Here is a 16,530-nt window from a genome sequence, read left to right as displayed (position 1 = left end):
ACAACACCTTACCTGGAGGTAAAGCAAATAGCCTAGATTCGGGTTACAAGCTAAATTGGCCACCGTGCTCTAGACAGTTGAACTAACTGAATCAAACTGCCAGTTATAAAACCCAGAAAGAAGTAGACGAGGAATTTCCCTCCCTAGGCTTGATTTATAAGTAGAAAAGAAAACCATCTAAGAGGGTTTTTTTTCCCTTCGGTTAAATAGTGAATCAATAAAGAGTCATGAGTCCACCCATATACTGACCTCACCTGATGAGAAGATGATTTCACAATCAACTAGACCAAATCTCCTTAGTATCTTTGAGCCTTATGATTAGGGCATTAAAGAAAGAACAATTCTAGCTGGGGGAAAAAATCCATTTATTAGAAATATTCTTCCATTAATTAATTGGAGATGTTTACTAAATATAAAACTGTATTTTAAGCCTTGGCAGGTAATCTTTAAAATCAGTAGCCAAAATATATTTGTTATAGTGACACCACATAAAAGAATATATGATCCTATTTCCAGACTATTTCCAGCTAGAGATCACATCTTTGTAATGCTCAGTGCTTGGTTCAATTGTCTTACCCCAATATTCTTAATTAAGGATCACAGTTCATTTTAGATAAGAATAAATACCCAACTGGCTCGAAGAAGGCCAAAGAATTATGAGTAATTGAAACGTGGAGATTGGGATAATATTCAAGGTAAACAATGTTATTTTTGCAGAATGTAACAAACTGAACTAATAATTTAAACTAAAACAGTAAGTTATATTCCTGATTTATTTTACTAACTAACTAATATTTAAGTGGTGAAGTTTTTATTACTGGAAAACCACTTGAATGTGATGGAGAGAAGTTAAAATCTAAATTTTGGAGTTAAGCTAAATGATCTTTATGGTCTCTTCTAATCCTGAGATTCTTTCTATGAAAAACGAATTTCAAAGTATTCTTTGATCTACAAATAAAAAGGGTAATGATTTGTTTGGAACTCTGATCTTGGTCATATATGCATTTAAATCTTTTTTCAAAAAGAACATTTGGGATTTAAATAAGCACATCAAAAAAGACAAAAAATGTTGTCTCTTCTGCCCATGTACTTACCTATTTCAGCAAGAAAAATAAATAAAATGGGGCGCCTGGGTGGCATAGCGGTTAAAGCATCTGCCTTCGGCTCAGGGCGTGATCCCGGCGTTCCGGGTTCGAGCCCCACGTCAGGCTCCTCCTCTGTGAGCCTGCTTCTTCCTCTCCCACTCCCCCTGCTTGTGTTCCCTCTCTTGCTGGCTGTCTCTATATCTGTCGAATAAATAAATAAATAAATCTTTTAAAAAAAAAAAAAAGAAAAGAAAAATAAATAAAATGAAATTCATTATTGGGGTAAAGAAAAAAATCACAAAATTTTAAAGTTCAGTTGTTTTGTAAATACTGTAGTTATTTGAATTCAAATCACTGATAAGTTTCTTCAGGCAGTAAGTCACTACCGTCCTTTGCACGCAATAGACATCATATTGTGCCTGAGTGTATTTCTTCAGCTGCGTGAAGTCGATTTCTATTTCAAATCTGGTAAGCGTAACAGGAAAAGTATGTGAAGTGAAACTTTCTGAGTAATGTAGTATACTTTAGTGGTCCTAAGTAGGTCCTGTAAGATTCATAATTCAGTTGGAAAAGAAAAGAGAATGACAGAATAAAATAAACCCCTGCAAATAAAATAGGCTAAATTTTATATTTTTGAAAAGTACAATTTTAAGGACCTCATTTGTATTCAGAATTTAAGCTTAAGCTCCAGACTTTTGACACCAAGCACCCTATGTTATTTTGAACTTACACAAATCCCAAGAATTATTTTCTAAGAATCTAAGATGAAGATTGTGTGTATATGTCTGCAAGCATGTAAGTGTGCAAAATTCATGTCAAAACCCTTTCAGATCATATAGATGTTTCCCCAAAAAAGATTTGATCGAAACTTTTGAGTCAATAGACCTATCCCACTAGCAAGCACCAATGATAAAACGCTGCTTAGTGAAATGCGGTTAGAATTAAATAAAATCATTTTTTTAGTAAACGACACAGTTAATTTAATATTTGCTGAAACCCTGTATATAAAATGTATATGCAGATATAGTAAGAGTTATGATTGATTTATTTTTTTAATGTTTATTGAATGATTTTTAAACAGATTCACACTATAAAAGAATGTATACTTGTATTGAATTCCAGCTATTTTGGACAAGCTTTACAAATCACCTTTTACCATAACCTAATCAAATATTCTTTTGCATACTGATCAAGGGCATAACTCCCCATTCTCTTAAAAAAATAACAAGTAAAATAAATTTGAACTCTAGCAGAATCAGTGATTTAGGTGAGTCATGAGAAAAAGAATGTGTGCCCTAGAAACTGCCAAAAATAGCAGACCAGAAATTAGGCTTGCAATTCCTGAATTTCATGGTGCACTCAATTGCAAATCACTAAAACCCTTTAGACATAATGGCCTGAACGAACCCACTTTTACAATCATTCAACGAATATCTGTTCATTCAAGAAAAATGTGATTAATGACTCTGTGTTTTGCCTGAAGGCAGCCACTGGTTTCTGTCTGCTGGGGCCGCCATGATGGCCTGAGCGAGTATATTAGCCTTGGCCCATGATGAAAAGGATCAGAACCTTCTTTTAAAAATTGTGTGTGTAAATTATATTCATTTTTAGGGACTTATCTAAAACCACTAGTCAGAGAAATCGCCAAAATAATATGTATATGGCCCTATTAAGAAAGCTGAAATCTATCAAGGGAAAAATGGCTCTGTCTTGAGAAAGACTAAAATTCCTGGTCCTAAAACTCGTAACACCTCATACAAAGAAGACTAGCATTAAATGATGAGGCTTTCAAAACGTGCCCATTTATAACTTGTGAACTGTCCTCCCTCTGCCTTCATGAAAAGTCCACATTTTGAACATTAGTTAAATAAAAACTTGAGATCTTAAAATATCTCAGCTTCCCTATTTTTAAACTAGATACATTTCATAGAACAAAGTATTTCTCCCATTTTTAAATAATACACATTTCAGTTGATATTTTTTAAAGCAGTAAGATAGTTGCTAGCTTTGTTTATAAAGCTTGCTGTATCTTGCAACTCTTAAAAAAAAAAAAAAAAAAACACAGCAATGACTAAACCAAAGTTTCTCAGACCCAGCAGAAAACACTATATAAACACGGAGGGCATGAGCTGAATGGGTCCATCTCCAAGTAATACAAGCTGTTGTAAATTATTGTCTCTACCCGGACTCTAACCTTGTTACTGTATCTCTCTCTGCAGTTTCACATTACTGTGCCACCAGCACCCTATTAGATTCTTGACAGAGTAGGACCCTGAGAATAAGTCCATTAAGAAAAATCACATATTATTTTTAGTACCAGTTTGAAATTTTAAAGAGTGTCTGATCTTAAGAAGGCAGAAAGAAACAAGAGACTTCCCACAAATAATATTTATCACCATGTAAAGAAGAATATATACTTGACATTGAAGTGCCCATCTAGTTTCAGTTATTTGTACCTAAGTATTTTTTAAATGTATGAAAAGCTCCTCATTTGGAAAGTAAATTTATAAAAATATTGAAATGCTACTGCTAGGGTCCAAGTCCAGGCATAACCTAGGAAGTGATCTTGCTGCAATGACCCTAACTGGTGCGCTCTGCGATTCGGATAATCCAGCGCCTCGTTGCAGGTCTTTGTCAGCCGTAGGTGCAGTTGGCGTGCTCTCCGTGAATCCAGAGGCAGATCTGGGCGTACTTAAGGGGGGTGATGCGCACCGCCACGTTGTAGTCCTTCTGCACTCCGTGGACATCCACCCACTGGTGGCCTGAATAGACTGCAATGATTTTGCGCTTCCAGTTCTTTTTGTCTGGCTCTTTCAGACGCAGATAGACTCCGGAACCAGTGGAGCCGGACTCCGCGTCGCAGTATTGATAGAGGAGATCATTGGATTCGTCGGACACGCTACAAAACCGGTAGACTAACTGATCGGCCCTATCGTGATCAAATCCTGAGAAGTGGATCATTCCCCCAGGCAACTTCTTGATGGTTGGACTGATCCCCAGTTCCATGTATTTCTTTTTGTGAGCACGCTTCAACTCCAGAAGAGCGTAGTCATAATCCAGGGCAGCGTCCGCCTTCGCTCCTCTAGCCCAGCCTTTGGGAATGTGCGTATTCTTGACCCGGGTCCACTGGAAGGAGGGCCTCCCCTCAGTGACTCTCCGACCCCGACCAGATTCCTTTCCTCTTCTTCGAGCCTTGGCTCTCTCCAGATTGTCTTTGGTACTTTCTTGCTGATCACCAACATTGGCTTCTCTCCTGCTCCTCTTAGAACCCCTCCGTTTCTTGCCACTGCCCTTATTTCTCATCTTCAACAACCCTACCCTTAGCTTCTTACTCCCTTTGATGTAGTCCTTTCCATCGTGCACACAGTGGGCAGCTGTTAGAACGTGGCTGGGGGAAACGAGAATACCGCTGCAGCCCGTGGAGAGCTTCACAGCTGTGTTGAAAGGGAAATTGGTTAAGAACTTTTTGTCCAGGATGCTGAATCGGCTGTCCGTGCCATACACCTGTCTCTTCCTCCTAACAGATGCTCCTTTCATGCTGATATTGTGAGTGGGCTCCAGGATCACGTCTTGAACTTTCACTCTGGTCAAGGTTCGGGTGCCATTCTCAAAGACAGTCTCATAGGAAAGAGAATCTTCCAGATCAGAAAGGCTGGGAGCTGGGAGTTGTTTCTGGCATTCGATGCCACACACTGTACTGAGCACCATCTTAGCGTCTGCCTCAAAGGTGGGACTGGTGAGAGGGAAAGTCCTTTCACTGACCAGCCGGGGTATTTTTCTCAAGTGCCACATAAAATCCTGTTCCATTTCAGATCCATCAATGAGGGTCCACCCAAGGATGAAAAATATCCAACAAAATAGCATATTTTCCATTTCGTTCTTCTCTTTTGTCCTTAAAAATGTAAAAAGAAAGAGAAGCTTTAATAATGTTCTCTTTTTAAATATGTTACTTATCCATTTCATTTAGGCCTTGAGTTCTTAATGTACTGTCACCACAAATAGGAGTCCTTATTTGCACTGTACTTAGATTTTACTGAGATTAGATAAACACCCTAAGTAGGCACACAAAGACTTCCAAAATTAGTAAACTATATTTCACCCAATCTTCCTTCCACCAGCCCTAACCCACCTTCCCCCACCCCCACCTGCCATCTCCACCTCTACCTCCCCAGACAGCCCAACACATGGGAGGGTAAGATGGGGTGGTGAACCGGAGTCCCCTTTTGCCTGAGCCACTCTCCCTTCCTAGGTCTCCTACAACCTTATTTCCAGGTGATTTAGAAATGAAATGGCAGCAGATGTCTGGCATTTTCCCCTACACTTAGCTCTTCAAGAGCAGGGATCACAAATTCCTCATCTCTAGAGCATAAATCCCTAGCACAGAACTCAGAAAATGGTTCATTATAATACAGTGAATTTCCTTAAACCATGGTTTGCATACCAAGCTGACTGATGGTGCGATGTACCACGCACTTTTCTTGAAACCAAATTGTGCTTGGAACTACCATCTAAGCAAAGCAACATACAGAAATGCCTCATGGTAGAACTTGACTGCAGATTAAAATCAGTTGTAAGAACTGAAGGCTGTGGTCCTGAATTTGCCACTTGGGAGAACATGATCATGATTCAATATAGTCCCTTTCATCATCAGTCTCATCATCTAAGAGCAGTGCTTTTGTTAAATATTGTTTAAATTGCCAGTGTTCGAGAAATTATGTAATACCCCTTGTATTGTTTCCATCTTCTTGCCCTCTTTTCCTGCTTCTCTAGGCTCACTGGTATGTAAATGTACTTCATAGCATTGATGTTTGCATTTTTGCTTTGTGTAGGTAGGTAGGTAGGGGACAGTGGTAGCATTCCTTAGAGCAGCAGTTTCGAACTACCAGGTCACTATTGTTTGTGAGCTGCGCTCCAAGTCATTTTAAACTAATAGTTACAATATCAAGGCTTAGCATATGCTATTCATTGTATAGAAAGCTGGGACAAGTCAAGGTTAGATTATTCCTACAATGCCTTTACTCAAGATGCTTTCTGAGAAGGTTGGTCTTTTGTTTGGGTTTTGTTGGGGGGGGGGTTGGCATGGAAAAAAAGCTAATGAGAAATGTTAGGAATGACCCACAACCCAGGGTAAGATTCTGTGCACTGTCATGAAAAGCAATCGATGTCTCTGAGGCAGAGTTGAATATGGCATCTCTCTCTCTCTCTTTTTAAAAAGATTTTATTAGAGAGAATGGGAGAGAGAGAGCACAAGCCAGGTGAGGGGCAGAGGGAGAGCACACCCCGATGAGCAGGGAGCCCGATGCAGGACTCGATCCCAGGACCCCGAGATCATGACCTGAGGGGAAGGCAGACACTTAACTGACTGAGCCACTCAGGCGCCTGAATATGGGCATCTCTTGACACAACAGAGTTCATTTGGCCCATATTCAAGTAGAGAAGTTTGTTAACACACTAATGGCATTCTTTTGATAAAACAAAAATATATAGTACGTGAACTTTATTGTTTAACACGATATATTCATTGAAACCTGACATAATTTGTATCATCACATATTTGAACATATTAAGCAAATTTAGAATAATCTTTACCATGATTTGCATCAGCAAAATTACACAGAAGTTTTACAGTTTCCATTTTTTATCTGCTCATACGTGCATGCAGAGCCATGGTGATTCTGGTTAATATTAGACTGTCTTGTTTGCTAAATAGCTTGTAATTTGTTTTACTTTGGAGACAGGACATTCTTCTGTACAGAGTGATGGATATCATCAAAAAAATCAATAAAGAAAAACATCCACACTCACGTCACAATATTTTCTAATCATTACTATGGCAAATGTCACTTTATACAAAGCAGTAATTATATTGGTAGTGATTTTGTTGAGCCAGTTAGTATTTTCTTTTGTTATCTCCAATGCAAATTTCACAATGACTATTTCATCAATTATATTTAATTGAATTGGAGCGGGAAAGGCTAACAACTTAGTAACTCTACTGAGGCCTTGAAATCATGTTTTAGTGGGCACTTCCCAAGAGGAAAAAGTATGTCTTTGTCTAAAAAAAAAAAAGCTAGTATCAGAGAGTTATTTGCTGTCTCTTAGCCTAACAACAGAGCAAAATAGATTATCCTTTAAAATATGTGTGTGTGTGTTTGATGCTATCTACTTGATTCGTAGCAAAATTTCAATCAAGAAAATTTTTTTGTGTGTGGGCAACAAAATGTTTAAAAATTGATTATTTTCATCTAGTCCTTTATGACAACAGCTGTCCATTGTGAACTAATATAAGAATACACCAAAGAGGGTGCTTGGTTGCCTCAGTTGGTTAAGCATCTGTCTTTGGTTCAGGTCATGATTTCAAGGTCCTGGGATGGAGCTGGGGAGCCTGCTTCTCCCTCTCTCTCTGCCCCGTTTCCTCTGCTCATGCTCTCTCTCAAATAAATAAAATATTAAGAAGAAGAAGGAGGAGGAGGAGGAGAAGGAGGAGGAGAGGAAGAAGAGGAAGAGGAAGAAGAGGAAGAGGAGGAAGAAGAAGAAGAAGGAGAAGAAGAAGAAGGAGGAGGAGGAGAAGAAAGAGGAGGAGGAGAGGAAGAAGAAGAGGAAGAAGAAGGAGAAGAAAAGAAGGAGAAGGAGAAGAAGAAAGAAGAAGAAAGAAGAAGAAAGAAGAAGAAGAAGAATACACCGAAGAAGGGCCCCTGGCTGGCTCAGTCAGGGTTGGGTGACCAGCTCTTCATTTCGGCTAGGGTTGTGATCTCGGAGGCCTGGGATCAAGCTCTGCAATGGGCTCACCGCTCGGTGGGGAGTCTTTCTCTCCCTCTCCCTCTTTCTCTGCCCCTGCCTCCACTTGCACACATGCATGCGGTCTTTCTCTCTCGAATAAATCTTTAAACACACACACACACACACACCCCAAAGACTAAAAGTCAGCCAAATATCCATGCTGAGAAACACAAAGATTCATTCTGTACATTTTAACACTTGATACTCATGATCCATGGAGTAATAAATATGTGAAAGGCATTCCTAGGCAAAACAAAGGACATCTAAATTATGGTACGGTGATACTGTTTCCCCAGTTAGGTTTTATTTTTTTTCACTGCTACTTAATTTAGCCTTACAACTAAAGCTAGTTAAGTAAAGAAAGGCAGAATGCAAGTATTAAATGGTAACGGACAAGACGATCTTTTGCTACACAAACCATTGAACTGGAACATGAATCTCAAATATAGAGGTTCCACTACTCTTTACCAAGTAAAACATGTGCCCTGTGCCATAACTCTCTAGGCAGACTTGGAAGAAAGCCCCATGTGATGGTTAATTTTATGCATCAAGCTGGCGAGGCTGCAGGGCACCCAGATATCTGGCCAGACAGTATTCCGGGTGCATCTGTGAAGGCGTTCCTGGAGGAGTAGCATTTGAATTGGGAGACTGCGTAAAGCAGACTTCCCTCCTGAATGTGGGTGGGCCTCATCCAATCAGTGGAAGGCCTGCATAGAATGAAAAGGTGTGAGGAAGGGGGAACTCTTCCTGCCTGCTTTGAGCTGGGACATTAGGGTTTTTTCCTGCCTTTAGACTCTAAATGAAACATGAACAACTCAGAAGAATGTTATTAGTTTATTAATAACATTCAACACCTGTGTATGGCAAAATAAACTGTCACATCAAGGGATGTCCAGATTACAGTCCTAGATCCACAGTGACAGTATCACCTGGGATCTTGTTAAAAATGCTAATTCTCAGGGCCCAACCCAGAGCTACTTCCAAACTCTCCATAATAGGGGCGGGGGGTTGGACAGGAGGTGAGGTTCCCAGCTATCCATGTTTTAACCAGCCTTCCAGGGGCTGCAGATGCTCAGTACGGTTTGAGAACCACGGCAGCAGTAAAGGCCCTGGGGCAGCATTGTGAGCCACACCCCAGAAGACAGTTCATCCAGGGATGATTGTTCAACCAAGTTCCAAATGACCTCTGCTTCATCTTTGTGTACAAAACCAATTTATTCTAAACTTTGCTCTTTTACTGTGTTAGCAACTGCTGATATCAAATGGTTCAGCCATTAATAAAGAAAAAACATGCTTTTACATAACTAAGTTAATAATACATCCGAAAAGATTCAAACTCAGTACGCTGGGAGGCAGGGTGGAGAATGAACAAAATGGGTGAAGGGGAGGGGGAGCTACAGACTTCCAGTTATGGAGTAAGTCATGGGAATAAAAGGTACAGCTGAGGGAATAGAGTCAATGGAATTACAAGAGTGTCGTACGGCAACCCATGGTAGCTTCACCACGGCCAGCACAGCATAACCAACAGAATTGCCAAATCACTGTTACACGCCTGAAACTAATGTAACATTGTATGTCCACCATACCTTAATTAAATTCAGTAGGCTTGCGGGCAATGCTTCCAACATCTGATGTTACAAATTACGCGCGAGCATGGGTCTGCCAGGCCCGTCTGGTGCCCTTTGAGGGAGGAGCTCTGTCGCAGTGTGCCCCAGGAATAAAAGCTATGCCCACATCTATCCTTGGGCATGGGAAGGGCAGAGCCTTATAATATGACCTCAGGATCCCAGTAATAAGAGGACATGAATTTAGTTAGCCTAATTTGGCCTGTAATTTAAAACTGGACAAATGTTTAAGGACACTTGCTTTTGGAAAATCTAAGTTTGCCTTGTGGTGAACTGTCAGTGTAAGGTAAATGATAGCTCTTACTGATAGAGCAACCCGCGGTTCAGGGGACACATCTACACGCGCCCATCATCCAAAAAGCACCAACTCATTGATCTGAAGAGACACAGTCACAATTGGCGGGGCAGCCTTAACATTTGGAAAGCTTTCATGTCCCATGTCTTCTCTCATCCTCCTCCTTTTTCCTGTTTTCCATGTAATTGTGACCTTCACTGTCACTTTCCAGATGCCTTGAATTTGGGGCTTCATATTCCAATTTTGGTTAACAAAAGTGAGGTTGCAGTCATCGGTCTCCACCATGAGTCTGCGTACACACAGTCGATTATGGGTTGGCTCATGGAGACAAGTGGAGGGGAAGGGAACTAGGGAAGAAGCAAGACTCAGGATTTATAGATGAATTCTTACCAATGCAGCAGCCATTAATCCACCTCTGTACTTGGTCTATGTTAATAGAAATGACCACACGAAACTACAAGAGATAATTTACTACGACTGTTTGTTTGCTGATGCTTTCTTGGAGGTATGATTGCTGATAGGATTGAGAATATTGGAGCATCTGTAATAGCGTCGTGGTTACGTGTATTGACCAGGGAGTAGGAACACTCGGGCAAAGTCTCATCTTTACCACTTCTCAGGCACATGAATTTGGGCAATTTGTTAAATTCGGTTTGAGTGTCCTCATCTACAAAGTGGGGAGAATAGTAATCTGTACCTCAGATTGTAACTGTGTGGACTAAGTAAGATGATATATCCAGAGAATTATTTCTGAGCCCAGAGCATAGGAAGCAGTCAATATTGGTTCTTTTATAATTATTATTCTACCTGAATTGGGTGAATTAATATCACTTTAAAATAGTTTATTACTTAAGCCAAAGCTATAGCAGTTACTTTTCTAAAACTAAACACCCAAATATTTTTATTTCAGGATAGTTTCAGACACACTCTCAAGCTCCCTTTTTCTTTGTTTTCTCTGTTATGTTTTTTGCTCAAGGACAGCTACATTTTAGAGACTTCCCAAATGAATGCTTTCCTAATTACTCATGTCTGTGAATATCTGTGGCTTTGTAATATATTTTTCTCAGAGCTATTAAACTTAAGTGTGATTAAACATTACCCAGCCACAGAACACTCGAATTGCATTTCCTGTGTCTTATTTATAGCCTGGATCTACATTAGGAATTCTAGAACTGCATCAGGCCCTCAGCCTAAAAAGAAACAGAGTCAGTGTCAAAATAATTACTCCAAGGGAGTGGTTTACAGTGAAATAAAAACCTAAGTTTTTGAGTGAGTCTATCTAGAGCATATAGAATTTTACTAAGGCACGACATAATTCTATTCTAAGACTCAGTACCTCTTCTGTTTTTTGGGATTTTTTTACCCTGAGAAGTGCATCTTTTAGCTTAAGTAGGACAGGCAGACTAATGAAGGATTAGATGATTGCTCAGTATATTAAATATTTCAAATGAATCATTTTTCCTGTATATGGAAAGAATACTGACTTACCATCAAGAACCTGCACTCTGTGAGGTGATAGATACGTTAATTATCTTAGCTGTTGTAATCATTTCTCAATGTGTATATAAATATATACACACACGTATGTATATATAACTACACATATGTATTTAAGTATATACAATGTGTGTGTATATATATAAATATCATGATGTACACCTTAAACATAATTTTGTCAGTCATACTCCGATAAAGCTGGAGGGGAAAAAAAGGAAAAAAAAAAATTTGCACCGAGCTGCTCTCCCTCACCGGTAATAGATTTGCCTTAGCAGGCCTGCCTTTGCGCCTGGTCCCCTGTTCTGTATGGTGAGGTAGTGGCCCAAATTCACGTGGACACTCTGCTGCCATAGAACATAATTTTGCATGAACGCGACGCACATTTTCCAGGGCTGGTGTGGGTCAGGGACTGCTCAGATCAATGACCCTGGAGGGCCAACACCGATTTCCGCCTCATGTGTTAGGACACAGAAACGACTGCATAGCCACTTTCGACAACACGCCTGCGCTTTATTTAGCCCCCCACGTTTCCCACCAGCCGCCCCTCCCCACGGCACCGCCCTCACTCACACGCGACAAGCGTGTGGAAACCCGCACGGCAGTCTTCGCTCGTCCTCCGCTTTCAGCTCCACCCGCCCGGGAAAGAGGGACACGCAGCAGGGAGGCACAGCGGCCTGGCCCGGGGAGTCCCAGTCCCTGCAGACAGAGCGCTGGTTTAGGCCGAAGCTGGAGGGGAGGGGCGTGAGCAGGGAGAGGAAGCAGGTGTGAAGCGGCATCACCTGGGTTAGGTTGGGAACACTCGCAGAAGCTTTAACAGTCGCTCTCACAAACCGGGAGCAGACGCAGGGGTGCGTGGGTGCTGCAAGTGTAGCTTGCCTGAGGCCCTGGCCTAGCCTCGATCACTGACCCGAGCGCCAGCGCCGCGTGGAGACAGCATTCAGGTCAGAGGCGTAGCGGATCACCGCGATGAGAAAGTACCAGTAATTCATCAGTGAGGGGAGGCGTGTCAGTGGGCTTTGAGGGACGTATGATTTTCAGAAGGTTACTTAACGTCTCCCAACATTATTTCCTACATTGGTTAAACAGGAATGATAGTTTAGAGTATTTTTGTGACAAACTAATATGCTGTATATAAGCACAATGCCCAGAGCACAGCAGACACCCACAAATGACAGCAGTCACTCCTGCTATCAAACAACAAGAATCAAAACATAGGAAGATATTTAGAAGGGACCTCATGCATCTCTAACGGCCTCATTGTGCTATGCCCCAAAGTGGCTCCCGAAGAAAGCCCTCCGTGCTCCCCAGCACCCATGAGTATGCTCCTTCCAGGGTAAGCGGGGCTGCGTCTGTGATTTCGTGAAGCCTTCTTACGTGAGGACATGAGCTAGGACTACCCAGGTGAGGCCCATGTAATACCGGGATCCTTAATGAAGGAGGTCCATGTGGGCGGCCTCGAGAGCCTGCAGAGGGCAGGCGAACAAATCCTCTCCTCCGATTCCCAGAAGGAATGCAAGCCCGCGGACCCTCCTGACACTGACCTCCAGAACTGTAAGATAATGTGTTATTTTAAATCGCTACATTTTTTTATTTTTACAGCAGCAGTAGATAAAGATAAGAGTCTAGTTTTTACAACTGTCTGCCCTGGATGTTTAGAAAGAAAGAATCGTAGGGAGTGACCTAAAGTGGAAAACAAACTTTGGTTCAGAGACTTAGACATAAGTGAATATTTTCATTTTAAAGAAAAGCATACAGTCATGAAGTTTTTAAACTAAAAATAGAAGATCGTGTTAAAGTGTTTTGGTGGCCGTGGAGCTATACTGCTAGAGAGAGACGAGAACTGCAACAGGGTAGATAAATTTGTTTATTCAACAAACGCATACTAAGTGATTACTATGTTGTGCACCATTTCCAAGTTTCTTTCCTTGTTTAAGAACCTCTTTGATAATCCTCCCAACCTGCCGAGCTGGAGCAGAACACTTGTAAGATACCTCTCAGCTCTAAAGTCTCAGGCTAAACCACAAATGAGAAAACACCTAACTTAGTCTTGAGTGATCCTCAAGGAGCTTAATTGCTGGTCCCCGGGGTAGGAACTTTCCTGCTGTTCGTATCGCCACCACTAGATGGCAGCGCTAGCCTGCTGATGGCAAATCTAAAGTCCTGCATTTAAATTGTTTACATTCACTCAGCTATGATACAGAATTTATTTTAAAAGCATGTAGGATTCAGCAGGGGGACAAAGTCCAACTGGCTAATAATATACTAAATGGTTGTCACATATGGAATTTATCACATTTAGAAAACCCATCTGCAGGCTGCAGAGCGTATCCTGATGAACTGAAGGCTGATGATGCTATCTACAGCCAGACAATTTTCTGGCAGGTGGGTTTTCCAAAAACCATTGTAGTGCCAGCCCACTTCCACTCTGACCTGCAGCACTGCTAAATAGTCCCCGAAAATGTGCTGCAAGTCATCTCAACACAAAGAAAAATCTTCAACTTGCCAACTATTTCACATATGTTTATCAAATACTTTATATAATCCATTACCAAAGGATAAGCTCTCCACTGACTCAATGCTGAAAAGAAATGGCAAGAAAGTTCATTGACAATGTGCCAATTTCTATTCAAAATACCATACCATAGCACTATTTTCAAGTTTACTTTCAGGAATGGAGACAAAGTAATGTCTGCTTTAAAATTTTGGCAGTACTCGAGGGTAGGAAGATGGTAAAGTTACACAGTTGATGATTTTACAGTAACGCACAACTTCTGTTTCTCATCACAATAAAAAATAAAACCCCCTTTGTTTTTTAGCTATTTTTCCAGGACATGGACATTTCAATTGATGTAATGGATATGCTGTGTGTAAATCAACTTTGGGGTGAATGGCACGAAGGGAGCCCACAGGGAACCCTCTGCTAGCTCTCATAGAGGGAGATAGGAAGCACGTAGGGTAGGGCTGCTGACTTAGTCTTTCTCTTGCAAGTTGGCCTTTCAGAGCAAAGGTTGTATGTAAATGTATGAGCTTTGCTGCTCTGCAGGCTTTCAAGTGTTTTAGGATCACAATGTTGTTGGCTAATCCTGCATCAGTTTAACCTATTTGAAGCTTTGGGGGCGGGGGGGGGGGGGGGAATGGGAGTTAAGCAAAGCTATAAAATAACTTTTATACCACTGATTTGGCTTTGCTGTTTCCCAGCCTCTCATCTCAGATTTCTCATCTGCAGAGTTAACAACCCCAGCTGAGGTGCCTTCGGCCTCCGGAATTCCAAGTCTGATCCTACTGTTAAAATGCAATATGCTGGCCTTGGATATTTGAGCGCTGGGCAGAGAAAGATAAATAACTGACTTGATAGGGAAAATTAACTCACATTAGCAATTGTTTATTTTAACCTATAATGAGCACATCCCGTGTGCCAAGCACTAAGCTAAACAATCTCACACTTAAAAACACGAAGAAGATTCTCCAGAGTGTACAGGTTTCTCAGTTGTCTGCAAGAAAAGTGGTCAGAGTATCCATGCTCAACCTCCTCTCACACTGAAGGGGCTCCTGTAATATCTCCTAGTAAAAATAAAAGTCCATCTACTTGGCCACTACTTTCAAGCCTAAATGTCTTATTTGGCTGGAACTTTAACATTCTCTCTTCTAAATTATAAAACAGATTCTAAGCATAATTCTCCAGGATTATATGACTTTTATAATCCTCATAGAGACAAACGTACTGGGATAAAATGAGAATTTTAGAAGTGAGAAGGATTAATAAAGAGGGGGGGGGATACTCACATAGGACAAGCAGCTTCTTTTCAAATCAGTGACCGTGTGAAAAGGCCAAAGGAAGCCAGTGGGAGTGTTTCTACAACTTTTCAAAAACTGTTTTATTATGGCAAATTTCCCAACTACACAAAAGTAGAGGGAAAAGTAGAAAGAAAGAGGAAAAAAAATATAACTCCGTATGCCCATCACCCAGCTTCAACAATTACCAATATTTTGCCAATCTTGCTTGGGCTATCTAGCCCCCCTTATTTGTATTTTAAAGCAAGTACAAGACTTTTCCATTTCATTTCACCTTCTCATTTTAAAAATGTTTTTCACCACTCCTTTTGCTGACCTGTGCAGCCAAGTTGATGACAAAGTCAGAGAGCGATTCCTGGCTTTCATAGTGACCCTGCCAGAGAGGCTTTCAACCAGAGTAGACTTTCCAAGAATGGTTTTACACCTTTTTCAATGGCATCTGTTAATAATCATAAAAATGAAGAGGGTCTCCTCTCGTACTGCTTAAGTAGAAAGAATTCCATTTAGAGTCCAATGCAAACACTGTTACTGTTAATATTCAACTGTGCGGACGCGGCGCACAGAGTTCCCTATTGGAAGAGTAGTTTCTTTGAGGACTTAAAGTGCTACGTTTGAGCTCTCTCTTTGGAGCCCTTCAGAGAAGCTTTCCTCGGGTGGGTCTGCCTTTCTCAGGGAAACGTCCAGTTCTTGGGTTTTGCCCTGTCGGGGGGGGGGGGGGGGGCTCCGTCCTTACCTGCGAAGCTTGTTCGGTGCTCGGGATGCTGCCCAGCTCGAATCAAAGGCCCCCCGAGGCGGTCAGAGCGCGGGCCGGGCGGCCGGGGGCTGCTGCCACGAGCCTCGCGGACCCACCGGCACCACCAGCAGCTCGTGGCGGGGACTGCGGAGGAGGCCGGAGCCGAGCGGTGCGCGGGCCGGCAGATGGGAGGGGAAAGGGGGCGATGACGCCGGGCGGACGCAGGGGGGAGGCGAAGGAGGAAAGGAGGTGGGCTCGCGGAGAGGCAGGGAAGGAGGGAGGAGGAGGGAACCCGGACGCCGCGCTGGGCTGAAGGAGGGGGGTTCCTCGGACGTGCGGAGCGGATGGGCCACCACCTTTCCCCCCAGCACCGCCGTCCCCAGAGTGAGAGAACGATGCACTAGGAAAGATTCATGCGTCGATCCACGAGAGAGGTGTGTCCCCGTGATAGTGTGCATCCCTCGCACACTATCTCAAGAAGAGACTTGAAAGTTGGGGAGGAAGGGTGATGGGAGTGTGTGCGAGTTGTTCATTGGTCTCACTACCCCAGCTCTCTGTCTAGACCCCAGCCATGTAGAAGAACCCAGGCTGCTCCCCAACCCCATCCCAAACCGTGTCTGTTGGGGTCTCGCTTCCTGGGTCGTATCCCGCACAGGGCAGACCGGACTGGAGCCAGCGCCCGAAGTGCGGGCTCCCTCCAACTTCAGGCTCCCGCAGGCGCCC

General features: G+C 42.2%; 1 protein-coding gene across 1 annotated transcript; it reads right to left on the bottom strand.

Annotated features, from left to right (window-relative positions):
* Nucleotides 1-2,128: 2,128 nt before the first annotated feature.
* PRSS35 (serine protease 35) lies at nt 2,129-16,283 on the bottom strand. Its single transcript, XM_026506990.4, has 2 exons — nt 15,808-16,283; nt 2,129-4,977 (listed from the first exon to the last, which is right to left on the bottom strand). Exon 2 carries the CDS (start codon nt 4,956-4,958, stop codon nt 3,720-3,722), a length of 1,239 nt encoding a protein of 412 aa, XP_026362775.1. The 5' UTR covers nt 4,959-4,977; nt 15,808-16,283; the 3' UTR covers nt 2,129-3,719.
* Between the last annotated feature and the right edge of the window lie 247 nt (nt 16,284-16,530).

Source organism: Ursus arctos, unplaced genomic scaffold (assembly GCF_023065955.2).
Source record: "Ursus arctos isolate Adak ecotype North America unplaced genomic scaffold, UrsArc2.0 scaffold_29, whole genome shotgun sequence".
NCBI classification, from domain to species: domain Eukaryota; kingdom Metazoa; phylum Chordata; class Mammalia; order Carnivora; family Ursidae; genus Ursus; species Ursus arctos.
Note: the sequence above shows the minus strand (reverse complement) of the source record. Positions and strands in the feature narration are given on the sequence as shown.